The sequence below is a fragment of the Engraulis encrasicolus genome, chromosome 15 (genome assembly GCF_034702125.1).
Source record: "Engraulis encrasicolus isolate BLACKSEA-1 chromosome 15, IST_EnEncr_1.0, whole genome shotgun sequence".
Lineage (NCBI taxonomy): Eukaryota > Metazoa > Chordata > Actinopteri > Clupeiformes > Engraulidae > Engraulis > Engraulis encrasicolus.
Genome location: NC_085871.1, coordinates 21,899,253 through 21,919,252, shown reverse-complemented (window position 1 = coordinate 21,919,252; position 20,000 = coordinate 21,899,253). Strand labels below are relative to the sequence as shown.

Sequence of the window (20,000 nt, the reverse complement as noted above, 5' to 3'; positions counted from 1 at the left end):
GAACAGCTTTATTTTTCTCTGCCTTTGGTCATACTACATAGTAAGTTATCTACTTTCTTGTACATTTTTTTTCTTCTGTCTTCTCCTTCTTTTCTCTTTGGCACATTGAATGACAGTTAATGGGCTACACAAATGCTGTTGCTGTTGCTGTTGCTGTTGCTATTTCTAGGCACATATTTATTGGGTGCCCCTAGACCTTATTGTTATAAATGGGTTATAGTAATGTTCTAATAACGTTCCCTCTCGTTCCCTTGGATATTCAGGATACAAAGTGGTATTGTGCCCATCAAGAAATAAATTAAAAGGCACATTTTTATTGGGTGCCTACTAGACCTTATTGTAACAAATGGGTTATAGCAACTTTCTAATAACGTTCCCTCTCAGGATACAAAGTGGCATTGTGCCCATGAAGTGGCATTGTACCCTCGGACATTCAGGATACAAAGTAGTATTGTGCCCATCTAGTAGAAATAAATCAAAAGGCACATATTTATTGGGTGCCTACTAGACCTTATTGTTACAAATGGGTTATAGCAACTTTCTAATAATGTTCCCTCTCAGGATACAAAGTGGCATTGTGCCCATGAAGCTGTAAATCCCCAAGCACATGTGCACAGGCGGCCTCCTAGACCTTTTTTGGATATAAATTGGTCATAGTGATGCTCTACTTACATCATCTCTCTCTCTCTCTCTCTCTCTCTCTCTCTCTCTCTCTCTCTCTCTCTCTCTCTCTCTCTCTCTCTCTCTCTCTCTCTCTCTCTCTCTCTCTCTCTCTCTCTCTCTCTCTCTCTCTCTCTCTCTCTCTCACACACACACACACACACACACACACACACACACTTTCTCTCTCTCTCTCTCTCTCTCTCTCTCTCTCTCTCTCTCTCTCTCTCTCTCTCTCTCTCTCTCTCTCGCTCTCTCTCGCTCTCTCTCTCTCTCTCCACAGAACATTTTAATACAGGACTCAGAGAACTACCGGAAACAGCTGGAGGACTCCATCCATGACAAAGTAGGTTTGGAAAATACAGAGTACATGCATGAAGAAAAATTTGCAGTGGACCCCATTTCTTAATGCTGTGTTATTTCCTAAAGATGTGGTGTTTGCAATTTCTTATGGATTTATTGGTCTCGTTTGTAAATGAAATGTGTAGCTCTACATTAGGTACGGCACATCTGAAACTGCTAAGAGATTTCAGTGTTTTCGTTTCATTAATTTTATAATAACTTATAAAATTAATTTAGAAGAGGTTTTACTGTTTTCATATATGAGTATTTTATGAATTTATTTATGTTTTATTCAGTCTCACCTGGCCGACGAAATTGACAAGTTAAGAGTGGAGCTGGACGCCTTCAGGCAGCGAGCCGGATCACTTACAGAACCCACACTGTCACGGTAAGAAGAAGGGGGAGAGGAAAAGAGAGAGAGAGAGACAGAGAGACAGACAGATAGACAGACAGACAGACAGACAGACAGACAGACAGACAGACAGACAGGCAGACAGACCATAAAAGGCATGGCCTGAGAGAGAGAGAGAGAGAGAGAGAGAGAGAGAGAGAGAGAGAGAGAGAGAGAGAGAGAGAGAGAGAGAGAGAGAGAGAGAGAGAGAGAGAGAGAGAGAGTTAGTACAAGTACCAGAGGAAGTGAGAGATGGGAAAATAGAGTTGGATATACTCTCGATGGGACAGTTTATTTTGCTTATGTCATGAGTAAGGCATGAGTTGTGTTGGGATGTTGCTGTGTTCCCTCCATAACAGATGTGCTATTAAATTAGCAGATGCATCTGCTTAAGTCTGAATATCACAGAACACATCTGGAGCTAGTTTTATTATAAACCCTCCTTTGCATTACTACATTGCTTTCATTGGCAATATTTCTCTATTTCAATGATCCTTTAATCTTTCTTCTTTCCTCTTGGACTCGGTCTCTTTTTCTTTTTCTCATTGTCTATCTCACCATGTCTCTCTCTCTCTCTCTCTCTCTCTCTCTCTCTCTCTCTCTCTCTCTCTCTCTCTCTCTCTCTCTCTCTCTCTCTCTCTCACACACACACACACACACACACACACACACACACACACACACACACACACACACACACACACACACACACACACACACACACACACACACACACACACACACACACACACATTCTCTTCCTATAACATGCAAGTTCCCTAATGTTCTTCATTTTCTCTCATTTTCCTCTCCCTTGCTGTCCTCTCTGTCTCTGTTTCCCCGTCTCCAGTTCTCATCTGGATACGTCGGCAGAGCTGCGCTTCTCTCTGGGCTCTCTGGCGGAGACGCAGTCGGACCACTACAGGTCCACCAAGGTCATCCGCAGGCCGCGCAGAGGTCGCCTGGGGCTTCGGCGGGACGAGCAGAAGGTGAGGGCAACACACTTGACTTGTGCCACACCATAGGAAAGAAGGTCCCTTGCACTCTAGCCTTTTTGGTGTTCACAGTCTGGGACTGTATTCAGTTGAAAACAAGCTGGTCCACTTCAGAGGAGAATGGGCCAAGGATGACTGGAGCACACAGGATACGTTTTGCTGATATTTATTGTGGTGCAAGCATGACTAACGTTTCGACGTGGTGCGTCTTCTTCAGAGTCAAAAAAGGTCACACACCATGTTGAGGAGCAAACATACAGAGTGTATGTAAAGGACAGAGGCTCAGCAGTCAGTTCATTGTTTTGTCGAAGCTTGGGAGGCAGGGAGTGATATGACAGAGTTTGTGTGTGTGAGAGAGAGCTAGAGAGAGAAAAGGGAGAGGGTGTGTGTGTGTGTGTGTGTGTGTGTGTGTGTGTGTGTGTGTGTGTGTGTGTGTGTGTGTGTGTGTGTGTGTGTGTGTGTGTGTGTGTGTGTGTGTGTGTGTGTGTGTGTGTGTGTGTGTGTGTGTGTGTGTGTGTGTGTGTGTGTGTGTGTGTGTGTGTGTGAGAGAGGTGCAGGAGTTATAGTGACTAAGGTCCAGCCTTGACATAGGCAACATGTAGTCCACTCATGCCTGCACATTATGCAGTGCAGTCCCCTGCATGTGGAATGTATACATATGTGTAGAAAGAGAGAGAGAGACAGGTGGACAGAGTGGGAGAGAGAACGGACAAGGAAGAAAATGTGAGAAGTATAATAGAAATCGGGGGATATGTGTGTATAGAAACAGAGAGCTAGATAGGTGGAGATGGAGAGGGAAAGGACAGAGGAAAAAATATGAGAGATTGCAAGAAACTGAGACAAAATGAGAGAGAGAGAGAGAGAGAGAGAGAGAGAGAGAGAGAGAGAGAGAGAGAGAGAGAGAGAGAGAGAGAGAGAGAGAGAGAGAGAGAGAGAGAGAGAGAGAGAGAGAGAGAGAGAGAGTGGGTAATAGTTTAGCATAGAAACTTCAGCGCCCCAGGGATTTTTTTCTCAGCGAGGCATGGAAACCTACCTTAGACGGAGAGAACACAGACAGGACATATGGAAATTATATACAAAGAAGTACAACTATTATAAAATAGGACACATTTTTACTTGCTGTATTGTAAGTTATTGCATTTGGATACAAAGAAATAGAAGTGAAAATGAGGGCACATATACTGTACATTAGTGTAGCAGAGTTCTTTGAAAGATGAAGAGGTTTTAAAGTGGTTCATTTCAACTGGAAGTTGAACTGAACCTAATTGTATTCTCTAATGCATTGTGGTCAGATGTGTTCTTGCTGTGTTTGAGATTCTGCTCAGACCTTGTATTAGTTCTACAACCTTGTGCTGTTCATGGTTTTCAATTTTGCTCTATTTTTTCCCATTTTCCGTCTCTTTCCATTTTTTATTTTCATGGACATGTCCTCTTTCCACCTGACCAAACTACGGTATTTATTTTCTCCTTCCGCTCTCTTTTTGCCCTGAATCCAAGGCTGAATTGATTGTTGCCCTTGAGAATCCATTGATGCATTGATTTTTAATCCTTTTCAATCACCACTTCCAGTCTACTGTACAGTATATACTATGTACGAAAGTACAGTATGTGTAATTAGGTAACACAACTAAATGTCACCTGTTTACAGTCATTGAGAAACTGTTTTCTCTCTTTGTTGTTTGTTATTTTGGTAATGCATTTCCTATGCTTCAATCTTGAACTCAGAAATAGTTTTCTCTCTTTTAATTGGTAATGGGTTTTTTCCCTTTGGTTTGACCTTTAACCTCAGGCCAAGTCTCTGGGCGAGCAGGAGTGGCGTTCGCAGCAGCTGGGCATGCTTGGCGGCCACCCGTTCGAGAGCGACACGGAGATGTCGGACATCGATGACGACGACCGCGAGACGCTGTTCAGCTCCATGGACCTGCTGTCTCCCAGCGGACACTCGGACGCACAGACGCTGGCCATGATGCTCCAGGAGCAGCTGGACGCCATCAACAAGGAGATACGGTGAGTGCTGCTGTCCGCAATCTTAGAACAGGCAAATACAGTGTATGGTATCCCGCGTCAGCCATGTTTGAACAGTCAGATTAAGTGTATGGTAGCCATAGAGGTAGAACATTAAACTAGAGGTGACACGGCAATTTGCGACAGCACTGGGAAACGGCACATGGCGCCTCCCATATTCTGTAGGTAGTGTACTAGGCACCTTCAGTCAATGCAAGTCAATGGAAAACACGTCCACGCCTCTCAAAAAATGGACTAAAACTGTGTGAATATGAAGTAACAGATTAATCAAAGACCAGATTTGAAATGTCAGGCTAAATATCTACGTAGCCCCTTAATGCACGCCATACCTCCAGTGGCATGCTGTAATAGTCATTGAAATGTACCTACCATAGCACTACAATACTATAACACAACACAGGCACTTTAGTAATGCACCACGACTTGGTCATTACCATACTGGTAACAACAAATGCATAAAGCCGTGTCTTAAGGGGTTAAATCATATGAGTTGATAAAATACATTTAAAAATCAAATGATATTAATTATGTACATATTTAGCAACTAGAGATGCACCGGATCCTGATTTTTAGGATGCTGCCGGATACCGGATCCACTACTTAAGATCCTGCCGGATCCGGAACCGGATACCGGATCCTATGAAAGGGTTGAAACACATAGCCAACTTGCACACGTGGGCCCTTTTTATTACGTTGGTGCAAACTTATTTTTAAGATTCATTGGCTTACTGCCACACTGCCTTCAACGGCCGCTTCCAAAGGCCTTTCACTCCATGCAGCGATTGGGGTTGTGAAAGACTGACTGAAAAGCCTAGGCTACATAAAAAGTAGAGATGCCCCAGATCCTGATTTTTAGGTAACTGCCGGATACCGGATCCACTGCTTAAGATCCTGCCGGATCCGGATAGTCTGAAAAACCCTATTATCCTGCCGGATCCGGAACCGGATCTTGGATCCTGTACATCTCTATTAGCAACACACTTCAACTATTGTCCTTGTATAGTGTGTTGATGGACATTTTCACATTATTAAGCCATTTTTTGACAGAGGTGAGCCTCCTTCTCCACTCATTCCCATTTCTCAGGTCTACCTACAAATAATGGCTGCCACAGATTGCTATGAAAAGGGGGGCGGGGTCACCTCTAGTCTAATGTTCTACCTCTATGATGGTAGCGTGTCAGCCATGTTGGATTAGATGAATACTTCTGACACGGTATGCAGGCGTTCGTCATGATGCCACAGACTCTAAAGTCATGCTGGATCAGGTGAATACAGTTGTGAGTTAACATAGTGGGAAATTGGATGCACAGATGCTCGCTATGATGCTGCTACGGGAGCCGCTAGACACTAGTCTTGGAAATCCCATTCTGCTTCGCACAATCGCTCCGATCTGAAAGACGGCATTGATGTCCGTCCCAAAGCACTAGCCTGAGGTAGGGAGCCAATCCGAAAGAGGGGGGAAGGATGAAGAGATGATGATGCATATTACTCAACAAATGGAAGCTTGCAGTTTGTTTGAATACAGCTGTCACGATTGGAAATGGGCTATGTATATACCAAAAGATACATTCGTCATGGCTAATAAATGACAGTTGACAATCATAAACCACACCTCCCCTACGAGAAATTCAGTTGCCGGTCTCCAGACCTTATCTCACTTGTGATAATGGCTATGTCTCAAATCACGCACTTGTGTCAGTGCACTGACAGTCAGTGCACAGTGCACACAGTGCACTGAGGTCTTTAGTGCATAGTGTTGTGGAAAAAATTGAGCACTATGCACTGTGCCCTCACTGGAAGTGACGGCTGAGCATGGCATTAGCTTGCCAAAATATGAGTTGCCTACTGTTTACAATGCACAGCATCTGGTGCTTGTATTTCCATGTCCTTCACCCCAAAGGACAACAATCACACATACAATACTTTGGTTGGCATAAAAAGGTTGGTGTCCCATCAATATTACTTACAGAATTACGAGACTGCTGACCAAACTCTTCTACTGAACTGAATGCCACATTTCCTCCGTGTCATTGTCAACATGGCCGCCGTTTAGTGTATGCAGTGTCCATCTTTCAAGCACTGCATTTTTCCACCATTGTTTGGGAATCATCCTTGCACTTTCAGTGCACTGGCTCAACTGAAATTTTCAGTGTGAGCGCCCTAGGCACTGAAAAGCAGTGCCCGAAGTGCACAAGTGCGTGATTTGAGACACAGCCATGGTCTGGTTAGAACCAGGAAAGCTATATGCCATCATCATAGGGATATAGTGAGTCCTTGGATCAGGCACATACAATGTGTTTGCCATGTTGGATGAGGCAAACATGATAGTGAGTCAGCGAGGTTGGACACAATGGATGCGTTATTGAGTCTGCCTTGTTGGACATGGACGGCACGCCAACCCTTGCCATGATGAAGCAGGACCTGCTATGTGTTGAAGAATATACGGAAAAATGTTGGACGTTGTTACAAATCGCAGTCAAGGACTGACAGCTGTCAACAACAGCATTGTCTATAGATTAAAAATAATATGCGGTTTGGTTGGTTGAAGTCAATACATTCTGAAGATGTGGCAAAGTCAGGTTTTTATCAGGCTTCTGAGTGAATCACAATATGCACAAACAGATACACACACATTTACACATGCATTTACACGCACACGCACATGCACACGCACACACACACAAACACGAACACACACACACACACACATACGCACGCACACACACACACACACACACACACACACACACACACACACACACACACACACACACACACACTCAGGCACACACACAGACGCACACACGCACGCACACACACACACACACACACACACACACACACACACACACACACACACACACACACACACACACACACACAAACACACACTCCGCGTCTTATACAGATGGTCTTGGCTCGGGACCTTTGGCTTCAGCTGGCCGACAGACTCCCACTAGTGAGAACGGATCACACACATGCTGTGTTGACATGGCCGTCGAGACACACACGCACACATACACACACACACACACACACACACACACACACACACACACACACACACACACACACACACACACACACACACACACACACACACACACACACACACACACACACACACACACACACACACACACACACACAAACACACACACTGGGCTGACATGGCCACTCAGACTCTCTCTCTCTCACACACACACACACACACACACACACACACACACACACACACACACACACACACACACACACACACACACACACACACACACACACACACACACACACACACACACAAACACACACACACTGGGCTGACATGGCCACTGAGACACAAACACAGAGCTCTGGTCCACCTACACACACGCGCGCGCACACACACACACACACACACACACACACACACACACACACACACACACACACACACACACACACACACACACACACACACACACACACACACACACACACACACACACACACACACACACACACACACACACACACATTCACACACACTGGGCAGACATGGCCACTGAGACACATAAACACAGAGCTCTGGTCCACCTACACACACACACACACACACACACACACACACACACACACACACACACACACACACACACACACACACACACACACACACACACACACACACACACACACACACACACACACACACTCATGCTGGGCTGACATGACCGACAGGGTGTACACACGACCTGAAACTCTCTGCTCTGTGACTGTGATGCGGTATGATTCATGGCTCATGTCATCGCCATGGGCAACAGGCATCTCACTCAGCAGAGCAGAGAAAACCATGGAAACTATACTGATGACAGAAGACAGTACCCATGGAAACGATACTGATGATAACAGAGAGTTCTATGGCAGTGATACTGATGATAGGAAGACTATATTGTGGAAGTGTTACAAGTTGACATTTGACATTTGACCTTCAAATACAGCATGTACCAATACTAAAATGGACATTAAACAAATAAAACATAGACATAGAGAAAGTCAGATACATCAGCAAAATGCACCACTATATGTGATCAGTGTGTTGTTATTCTGAGCCTGTGCTGTTTGTGCAGTTAAGAAGAGATTAATTTCTTCACAATTCATGACACATATCAGACCCTTCTTATCCAAATCACAGTTAAGGGACACACGTCCACCATTGAAAAGTATCACTATCTGTGATTCCCAGTGCTTATTCTCCTGAGCCTGTGATGATTGTGAAGGTATGAGGCTGAAAAATGAATGCCTGGAGGTGCCGTATGTCGATTCTTATCCGAATTAACTTAGATATGAGGACAAAAACATTGTTTGTTGTTTGTTTGTGGAGCTATGAGGCTGATAGTGATGAGCTATGAGGCTGGAGTTGCTCTGTGTGTGTGTGTGTGTGTGTGTGTGTGTGCGTGAGTGCGTGCGTGCGTGCGTGCGTGCGTGCGTGCGTGCGTGCGTGAGCGCATGTTTGTGTGCATGTTTGTGTGTTCCCCTTTGCTGTGCAGCAGCTGTAGGTGTTTGTACTCCTCACGCCTTGTGAATCATGCTGCTGTTTTTGGAAATGCCATCATCGTGACAAGAGCAGAGCTGAGACAACCAGGCTGTTGTTTTCTCACACGTGTAATGGTGCCTTTAGAAACAACACAGATTGTACTGTGTATTTTCCTTTGCTGTCAGGTCTTTTAAGGCATTATATCTTTTTGTCTGTGCTCCCTGCAAGAACCAGGAAGAACGCGCATGGTGCTCGGATTCCAAACACACTGTAGAACATTGATCTACAGTAGATATGCTTCAGTATAGGCACGCACAGACGCGCATGCACGCACACATGCACTCACGCATGCACGCACGCACACACACACAGGGCCGCTGACAGCTTTTGCTGGGCCCGGGACAAAGTCATCTGAAAGGGCCCCTTACCCAATACATACAATGTAATGGGGACCCAATTCTGGGCCCCCTATCTCCCTGGGCCCGGGACAACATACCCCTTTGTCCCCCCTGTCGGCGGGCCTGCACACACACACACACACACACAAACACACACACACACACACACACATACATACACACACACACACACACACACACACACACACACACACACACACACACACACACACACACACACACACACACACACACACACACACACACACACACACACACACACACAACAGGCTATTGATTAAGTGTGTACCGGTATATATGCTCATGCTGTTCACAATTTCCTCCGCGTTGCTGTAGTGCAACAATACCGTACAAAAGAACTCAGGAATGTGAATAGAAAGTAGATTAAGGAGGAATCTTCTCCTCATGAAAGGTTTACAAGTAACTGAAAAGCGTTGCGGATGTGCCCTGTCCTGAATGCAATTTACTTCACCAGCAACAGGCCCTCCCATGTCCGCATTCCATTCTGGTAGATCCATGGACAGCTTTTCTCATACATTACATGACATTACAGGACATTGCATTGCACTTCATTGAAGGTATCCAAAGACACTTACTGTTACGCTTGTATTAGGTAGAAGGTACTGATTTCAGTCTCTGGAGCAATGTGAGGTTAGGTTACTTTATCAAGTGCAGCCGTAGATGATAGTAACACAGCAGGAATACCAAACAATTCAACTGAATTTTTCCCTCTGATAAAAAAAGAACATGATGGAGAATCATAGCCTAGTAAACTAGCCCCACCCGCCAGTGGCTACAATTATTTTTGCCTGCGAGTGGGTCTAGCCTCGGACAATGCACCATGCCCTGAAACTGGCAGACCAATCACAACCCAGGAGATTTGTTTTTATTTGTTTAGAATCTTTGGATGCAAAGCGGACAGGGTTTGAGGGAGTGACGACAAAGCGTTGGCCAATAGGCACAGACACAGTTTGAAAAACAATGGGTTGTTCCCATCAACTCCCATGTCTCATTGATCGAGGCCAGACTTCACATTTAATCTCACCGTTTGGTTTGCCAGGCTAATAGAATCAAGCAAAAGTGCAGGATATTGTTCTTCTGTGGAGTTGACTTGTGTTTTGTGTATCTATGCATTTTACATATTATATATACTGTTGGCTATGATTACAGTATATCCTCATTTGAGAGTCGCTTTGGTTATAAAGCGTCTGCCAAATGCAATGTAATGCAATCAGGGCCGGATCAATGCACAGGCTGGACATGGCTGCAGCCTAGGGACCCCCACCTGCCAGGGGGCCCCTGATTGGCTAAAATTTACAGAATTGTGACAACAGCAAAAAAAATCATCTGTCGTGCTGAGTGCAGTTGGTAGACACACTATCCTTACTTCCTAGCTGGAAATGATGACACTGTCTACGTAAATATGTCGTGAAATTTGTCTTCCAGGGGGCCCCACAGCAGCCTGTAGCCTAGGGGCCCTAGGCCATTTTAATACGGCCCTGAAAGCAATGTAATGTAATGTAATGTAATAACGTAATCATGTTATGTCCCCCGTCAGGTTGATCCAGGAAGAGAAGGAGTCTACGGAGCTCCGTGCGGAGGAGATCGAGAACCGCGTGGCGAGCGTGAGTCTGGAGGGCCTGAACCTGGCGCGCGGGCACCACCACGGCGCCATCACTGCCTCCGCCACCGCCTCCTCCCTGGCCTCCTCCTCCCCGCCCAGCGGACACTCCACGCCCAAGCTCACGCCACGGTCGCCCGCCCGGGACATGGAGCGCATGGGCGTCATGACACTGGTATGTACAGTAAGGGTTGCCATTAACATGGAGCGGTCGGGTGCAGTCAATTTAATACAGAGAGAGAAATACATGTTTTTTGTTTTGTTTATAAACATGGTGTTGTGAGGAGGGGAAAGACACTGGCAGCCAACCACGTGAGCAAATTCTTTGACCAACAGTGGTTTTCAACAATCAGAGGTTGAGTTGTGCACAGCCAGGGTCGTGCAGCCAGGGGAAAACAAAAAAGGAGAACCCATCTGTACAGCACTACATTTCTAAGAAAAATAAACATGACAGGGTAGACATGTACACAATTCTGTAAATAAGTGAAAGTCATAAACAAGGTCCACGCAACTGAAAATCATAGGGTGGAGGTGGGAGAGGGAGCGTGCACCAGCACAGAGCCTCCATCACCACCTCCTCCCCACCCAATGGACTCTCCACCCCCCTAGCTCACTTTTTTACTGTTTAAAATTTAAAGTGATTATCAACCTTTTTTGAGCAAGCGCCCCCTGGACCTCATCCTAAGCCTCTCAACACCCCCTTGACCTCACCATAAGTATACCAACCTTAGTATTTTGCAAATTTAATTGACTAATGCCAATGACAACTATGCACCGCTCCCTCTCAACTGTATCTTTCTCATCGCCCCCCAAGGGCTCTCCAACGTCCCCTGGGGGGCTGTACTAACCACACACTAACCCAAATCTACCTATCAGTGCTTTGCCATGGGGGCCTTTGTGAAACGCTCTCTCCTGTAGTAGGCTGTGTGCTGTAAAATGTTGCATTGCATTACACTTCAAAATGACACAGGGACATTTTGCTAAGACTATTGCCTATTTTCCATTGCCGTTTTTCTGGTAAGCCTACAGCTCGACACAGTTCGACTCGGCCGCCACTTTTAGCTTTTCGAATAGGCATGACACAGCTCAATTGTAAAACATAAAAAGTGTCAGCCGAGTCACAATGTGTCGAGCTGCAGACCTACCAGAAAACTGGCAGTGGAAAAGAGGCATTAATGGCTCCAAAATGATCCCTACACTGTCTTAACAGCTTTTCAACTGACTACAGTATGCTCTTGTAGCCGAGATCAGTTGTGTTACTGCAGTGAAAGGGCACAAAAATAGCTATGTAGATATATTGCTCCGTAGATGTAGATGCTAGAGGAGTCGTCACTGATGCAGTGCTTTGTATCATCGTGGAAGTGTTGATTGCCTCTCAGAGAACACTCATTCCTCATCCTGCTCTCTTCTGCTCTCATTCCTTTCCTTCCCTTCCCTTCCCTTCCCTTCTATTCCCTTCCCTTCAAACACTTGGTATCAGCACACTGACATGCTGACAGAAGTGCTAGCCCATGCACACGCATACACATTCACACACGCACGCGCACACGCACACTCACACGCACACGCACATGCACACACACTCGCATTCGCGCACGCACGCACTCACGCACGCTAGCGCGCACACACACACACACACACACACACACACACACACACACACACACACACACACACACACACACACACACACACACACACACACACACACACACACACACACACTTCCTTGATGTGGGTGTGGAGGAAGTTAAGGTCCCTATCACTCCAGATGCGCTTCAGTATTCTCCAGCTTCTGTAGCCAACACCACCAGGCTAAAAATAAACTATCACCCCTCCTCCCTTCTGCGTCTCACCTTCCTCTTCTCTTCTCTTCTCTTCTCTTCTCTTCTCTTCTCTTCTCTTCTCTTCTCTTCTCTTCTCTTCTCTTCTCTTCTCTTCTCTTGTCCATTGGCCGATTGCAACAAATAGACATGTAGCACGGCTTGATCCAGCAGTAGGGGAGAACTGTTTGTTTTGTGGGAGGGAGGAGACTGTTGTACACCTTTTTTTAACATGTGAAAGGCTTGGGGAACTTTTTGAGTGTCTCAAATTGTGGTTTTTAAAAATTGGGGTGGTCTTTTCACAGGAACTGTTTATCAGTGGGCTTGGGTACAGTGTGAAGAGAAAAAATGAGGTGTGCCTAATTAACTTTCTGCTGGGGTCTGCCAAGTTAGCCATCTGGAAAACACGGAAAAGCAAGTTGCTGGGGGTGGGGTCCTGTGATCCACTTGAAGTCTGCCAAGGAATGGTGGCAGCGCGGGTCAAAATTGAGTATGCGTATGGCAGACTTATTGAGGAGATGGACTCTTTTATGGCTGTATGGGGAGTGGGGGGCTTGTTGTGTCACAAAGCTGCGAATGGGGAGGTGGTTTTAAATGTGTAATTGGGGGGGTGGGGGGGGGGATACCACTCACATTGGATTGTAAGTGAAGGATGATTTGTTTGTAAGATGACGCACAGATGGTTAAATAAACGAGCTTTGAATCTCTCTTCTCTTCTCTTCTCTTCTCTTCTCTTCTCTTCTCTTCTCTTCTCTTCTCTTCTCTTCTCTTCTCTTCTCTTCTCTTCTCTTCCTCAGAATCTCCTCCTTCCATCCCCATTCTCCTACTCCCTTCCATGCTATTTCTCTCAGTTCTATATTCTTTTCCTCTTCCTCACAATGCCTAAAATGCAAAAAAAAAAAATCCACAATATAGAAGTGCAGTGTTACACTAATTCAACACTTAGAGAGCCAAATTAACATCGACTAGAGTATATTTGGTCCCGTTGTAATTAAGGGTTGAATTAACACTACAATTGTTTAGCATGTACTGACCTGTATTTAGGAAATATAGTCGTTTATATTCATTCTGATCCAGAATTATTTGACGTCAAAGGATTTGGGCCTGTGGCTGAGGTCAAGTCGGCTTCATTGTCAATTTCTTAACATGCGCTGGTCATACAAAAAAAATGTAAATTTCGTTTCTTACTTTCCCATGCAGACATAGACATAGACTTTAGGTGTGGACATAGACAATTAGACATAGGCAGTATACGTACATTACACCTAGAGTACCTATGCAAGTCTGGCTGAAGTAGACTTTGCAAAAAAAGATCCCATTATTCTATTATTGTCTGTCTTGTCATGATTCTGCTGTGCTTGCTCTCTGCTCCCCCCTGAGTCTACAGGGCTCTGTGTGGGGGTGGAGGGCGTACACTGCTCTGGTCTGCTCTGGCGCTGGGGTTTTTATTGATCAATTGGATACATGTTAGTTCAGAGGGTGTGCCCTTTATTATATATGTATATTTTTTAAATTATTATTTATTTTTATTTTTTTAACAAATCAGTAACTATATTTGTGGTTCTGCTCTGCATTGATTTCTGTTTCTGTTTCTTCATAAATTGAAGGTGGGGGTGAAAGCAGTATTTTGTTAAGGATGTAAAATGAAGCTTTTTTGCAGCAAAAAATACACAACATACATAAGTAATGTGTGTATTTTAGGGTACGTTCATGACCTTTTTAGGTCATAGTTTGCATCATATTAATAATGCAAAATCCATTATTATTGTACTGTGATATGCAGGGGGGGGGCAACCAGGTCTCCTGTCCTGGGCTCAGGGAGAGAGGGTGGCCCAGAATTGGGTCCTCATAACAGTGTATAGTATATATTGGGTGTGGGGCCCTTTCAGATGACTTTGTCCTGGGCCCAGCCAAAGCTGTCAGCGGCCCTGTTGATATGCAACAACATCTTTCATTGTGTTGATTTACTGTATAGCCTTTGTGTTTGGTTGAACTTAAAAAAAAACAATGTTTTAATTCAAATTTTATATATCTTTTTTTCATCTTTCACAGCCTAGTGACCTGAGGAAACACAGGAGAAAGGTGAGGACATAATATCAGTGACATGTACTCTGTGACTCTAATGTTACTGTAATGCATTGTCTATTATGTAGCCACAGTTCAAACCATGGTGCATACCCTTCCTAAAGTGCAATTAACTGAGGATTATGTTTCATGGATGGATGGATGAAAGATTGGATAGAGATCTACAATAGTACCATTACCATACAACAATAAATCTATGTACAAACTTTTGTACATCCATTATCATATTTCAAATGCTTTGTTTGAAGTTACCGGTAGAATGGAAACATTATTAAATGGATTAGACTAGCACTGTAGATGGCAGTCATGGGTAAGCGGTTAGAGTGTCGGACTTGTAGCGCAAAGGTTGCCGGTTCGACTCCTGACCCACCAGGTTGGTGGGGGGAGTTATGAACCAGTGCTCTCCCCCATCCTCCTCCTGACTGAGGGTACTGTCCCACAGCACTGCTCCCTTGGGGCGCCATTGGGGACTGCCCCCTTGCACTGATGAAGCATAAATGCAAATTCATTGTGTGCAGTGAACACTTGTGTGCTGTGGAGTGCTGTGTCACAATGACAATGGGAGTTGGAGTTTCCCAGTTGGGCTTTCGGCTTTCACTTTCAGATACTGTATGACAGACACTACAGATACAAAAAATCCAAACATACAGTACTTACAGTAAGTAGCCTACTTAAAAAGTGAATGGACTGCTTAGTGTCTGTACTAATTGTTACCTGCCATTTTGTAATTATTATTATTGTCTTAGTGACTTCACATGGCTCAAAATCTGCTAACACTGTGAGTTTCCAGCTGTACATGGAGCTGTACGTTTGTATGAATTCTCCTGTGCAAAAGATAGTAATTTTTGCCCGTATCCTTTCACCAGATCGCGGTGGATGAAGATGGCAGGGAGGACAAGGCCACCATCAGGTGTGAGACCTCCCCTCCCCCGACACCTCGTCAGGTCCGGATGACGCACACACTACCGGCCTCCTCGCACAACGACGCTCGAGGGTGAGTTAGCATGGAAAGGCATGCACATTTGCAAACATGCAGACTCACGATGTATGATGTTCATTATGTGTAACTGTTCAATCAATACTTAGGTTTTTCTTGTGTTTCAGACATGTAAAAGTTTTGTCCTTTACCTGACATGTTTTGACAGTGTAGCTTCTGTGGGTAGCTTCAGAGGGTCACATGGATGTTGATGTGTGACATGCTTTAAAATCAACGGTGTGTGTCCGCATGTGCGCTGCGCGTGTGCCTATACACTTGATACAGGCTGGGCCTGGATGCGGACGCCAGTGCCCTGAGCAGCGTGGCCAGCAGCTCGGATTCGCTCAACAAGCCAACCAAGAGGAAGGGCATCAAGTCCTCCATTGGACGCCTCTTTGGCAAGAAGGAGAAGGGACGCCTGGCGCACCACCTCGTGCACAAGGAGATGATGATGGCACAAGCGCATGGGCAAGGTAAGGGGCACAAGCAACTACACATCTCATAGGACTTACTATATAAGACATTAAATACTTAATTCTAAGACCTTAGTAAGACAATATAGCACCACTATATGACTAAAAAAGAGAAGGAGAAGGGGTACCTGTCATGGTGGGCACCAGCAAATACATCTCTCCTAACATGTAACAGACTTTGTAATAGATCTATAAGACCCTATACGACCTTAATAAGATATTAAAGCCACACTAAGTAACTTAGAAGGAGAAGGGGCGCCTGGCACACCACCTCGCTCACAAGGAGATGATGATGGGATAAGGGCATGGACAAGGTGAGCAGGGCACAAGCAACTACACATCTCATAGGACTTAGAGTACATTAACCCTATAATGCACGCCGTACCTCCAGGGCAAGGTGGGCACAAGCAACTTCACATCTCATAGTACTTATAAGACATTAAATAGTTAATACTAAGACCTTATTGAATGTGAAAAATTACAAGGACCAACCTCAAAGCTATTTCTTGATGTACTGTGTTCTACTTGGATACTTCCATTGTCGCTAAGCAAGGACAATTTGGGGAATCGATTGGAAGGCTGCTTTCTTTTTATGGGGGCCCTGAGTTGATCTCATGCTGTGATTTTTTTCATGGCCTTTTTTTCACAGGCAAGTTAATGGATGTCAATGGGGTTTTCACTTGCCCGCATTCGCCTCCTAGTGGGCATCCAAGAGGAACTTACGTAGAGTAGCTTACTGGCTACAATGGGAACCAATGGGAGTGAAATTTCTCCTCTATTCTAATTTCTCTGGTTTGTATCAACAGGAGCCATGTCGGACCCAGAGCTGGTGGGCCAGGACATGGGCATGGGCAAGCTGGGCACTCAGGCGGAGAAGGACCGACGGCTTAAAAAGAAGTAAGTACCGTATCTCACCGCAAATGGCCCCCCAATCAGTTGAGTGGAACAGCCCCCGTAGTCCGCATTGGGCATCATGCCGTTTTCCTTATACATTAATTCAGCCCCAACCTCCCTCCCCCAGTTAATCCCAGTCATTCATCTGTATGCTACAGTCCTGTCAATTGGCAATAGGCATTGTGCATACCCTATCAATGACCCCCTTCAAAAAAGGCTTTCAGTACCATCAGTTGACACCCCCTATTTTTCTCCCAGTAGCCTTGTGTATTACTCATAAATCACCGCCCCCTGTCCCCTACCCCCTCCTTCCCCGCTCTTGTCAATAGGTCATGGGAAACCCATCCTTCCTTACCAAAGGGTGTTCACCTCTGTGGTGCATTTTAGTCATTTAGTGTAGACATCAATTCCCATCAGTAAGCATTGTATACCTTATAAATTTCCTCAGCACTCCCGTCCCTTCCTCCACATCCTCCATAGACCATGTGTAGCTCTGTGATGTCTTTATAGGCTGATACAGTGGAAATAAATCTCAGAATAGGTCTCACTTAACCCACTCCTCCCCTCTCCTCTCCTCTCCACCTCTCCTCTCCACTTCTCTCCTCCCTTCTCACCTCCCCTCCTTCCCTCTCCTCCTCTCCCCTCCCATCCCCTCCTCTCCTCTCCCCTCCTCCCCCTCCTCTCCCCTCCTCTCCTCTCCTCTCCTCTCCTCCTCTCCCCTCCTCCCCCTCCTCTCCCCTCCCCTTCTCCCCTCCTCTGATCTCCTCTCCCATGTGTACCATGTGGAAATCAATGAGGAGGCATGAACACTGGGAGGAAATACAAAGAGCGGCGACAAAAGCCGACCAGCCCCAAAACTATCGATTCTCGACCCCGAGACTATTAATCTACGCGCAGACCTACTGTCAAATTACAGTACAGCTCTCTATTTCTCTCTGGCCCCCAAACCCACCTCCACCCTACAGCTTTAACCCTAGACCACCCAACCTTACCTAGGGTTTTCCAGAGATGCATAGCAGTAGAAGTAGAAGTCAAGAGTTCATTTGCAAAATGGTGTATCCACCATTTTTGACTTTTACATTTTATTATTGAAAATGACTTTTCAGAGGTCCTTTCACCTATTTGTGAATTCTTGCCATTCAAATATTTTGAGAACATACTTTTCGACCTATATGAAATGCATTTTGCAATGCAATGCAATGGAGATGCACTGTTTTCCAAATAAGCTCTTCAAGTGCTCTTACTGTAAGGAGAACACTAGTCCATGATTTATTAAGTTATTCCGCTGTACTTATTGAGGTGGATACACTGAAGGAATACTTCTACTTGTACTTTATGCATCTCTCATCATTCCAGTCTTACCCTGTTTTAATGTATTTTCTTCAAATTACAGCTATTTTTCCCTCTTGGCCCCTAAACCTAGCCTGGCTCCTACCAGACCTCTGTGTGTGTGTGTGTGTGTGTGTAGCTCTGAAGCCCCCTGGTGACAGGGCAAGAGCCTGGCAACCCTAAATCACCCCAAACCCACAATGTTACCCCTTCAGCATCCAAACGTACCGAGCATTTTACAATCCTAGCAGGAAACCACAATCTATACGGTGCCTAAACACGCTCTGTGGTGCCTTAATTCCTTACCACGTTGCCTTAAAACCTCACCGGAGCCAATAAAGATTGCTCTGCCATGCATGACTTAGGTAAACACACTGTGTCCCTCAGAAACCGAAAACAACAGAAAAAAACATGCTATGATTTGTTTATATTTTTGTATTTTTGTATTTTTTGTTGTTGTTTGGATTTTTGTTTGGAAGTATATATTTTTTCGTTTCGCATTTACTCTTTTGTTGTTTTCTGCAACTAACCACTCACTTCTCAATACAGCATATCAAGACCAGGTATTGTGTTTGTATGTACAGTGTGTGTGCATTTGCACTGTATGTGTATGCGTGTGTGTGAGGGCGCATTTGCGTGTGTGTGAGTGTGTGTTTGGAGGAGGAGGGGAAATGCCTCGGCTCTAACGGTGTTAGCCGCACGTGTGTTCGCTGTTAGCGTTCGGTCCTCTCTGCATCGTGAAGTGGATTGCTTCGGATGCCCCTGCCAGACAGAGCATGTTGTTTGACTTGCTTGCGGAAATCGAAATCTCTTCTTCTTTCTCCTTCGACTTTCACATTCTTTTTTCTCTCCTTTTCTCTTATTCTCTTTTTCTACTCCTCTGTTCTCTCGTCTCTAAGTCTTGAGTCTCTTATCTGCATTGCGTGCCATTATTGACTGTGTTTGTGACTGTCCTCTCTGTTGACAGTTGTGGAATTAAAACATGTTCTCTCGTCCTACTTTTTCAGCTTGTGTATGTAAGTGTGCATGTGTATAGGCCTCTTGGTGTAAGAGAGTGTTGTCGTGTGTTACAGAGTTCTTCAAACAACTGTGGTCTTCATCATGCAATACATCCTTTACTTTGTGTGCCTGTGTACATGTATATGTGTATACTTGTTTGTGTGTGTGTGCGTGTCTGTGCGTGGTTGTGTGTGGTTGGTGTTTGTGTGTGCATAATCTTGCCTGCATGCAGTATGATGATCGAAGCTGCAGAATGTATTGCTGTCTTGGAGACTGGCTCGTTGGAAATAATTTACATCTGTGCGTTTGTGCGTCTGTGTATTTGTGTGCGTGTGCGTGTGCGTGTGTGTGTGTGTGTGTGTGTGTGTGTGTGTGTGTGTGTGTGCGCACGCACGTGTGTGTGTGTGTGTGTGTGTGTGTGTGTGTGTGTGTGTGTGTGTGTGTGGGCACGC

At 45.2% G+C, this 20,000-nt stretch overlaps 1 protein-coding gene across 1 annotated transcript in view; it reads left to right on the top strand.

Moving 5' to 3' along the window:
- The window catches only part of ppfia2 (PTPRF interacting protein alpha 2), a 368,722-nt gene that overhangs the window by 315,622 nt on the left and 33,100 nt on the right, over positions 1 to 20,000 (top strand). The window contains exons 14-22 of the mRNA XM_063217227.1: positions 944 to 1,006; positions 1,299 to 1,390; positions 2,244 to 2,382; positions 4,178 to 4,395; positions 10,907 to 11,144; positions 14,845 to 14,874; positions 15,744 to 15,871; positions 16,139 to 16,326; positions 17,133 to 17,223. Of these exons, the coding sequence (XP_063073297.1) occupies positions 944 to 1,006; positions 1,299 to 1,390; positions 2,244 to 2,382; positions 4,178 to 4,395; positions 10,907 to 11,144; positions 14,845 to 14,874; positions 15,744 to 15,871; positions 16,139 to 16,326; positions 17,133 to 17,223 (1,187 nt within the window). The remainder of the gene's footprint in view (positions 1 to 943; positions 1,007 to 1,298; positions 1,391 to 2,243; positions 2,383 to 4,177; positions 4,396 to 10,906; positions 11,145 to 14,844; positions 14,875 to 15,743; positions 15,872 to 16,138; positions 16,327 to 17,132; positions 17,224 to 20,000) is intronic.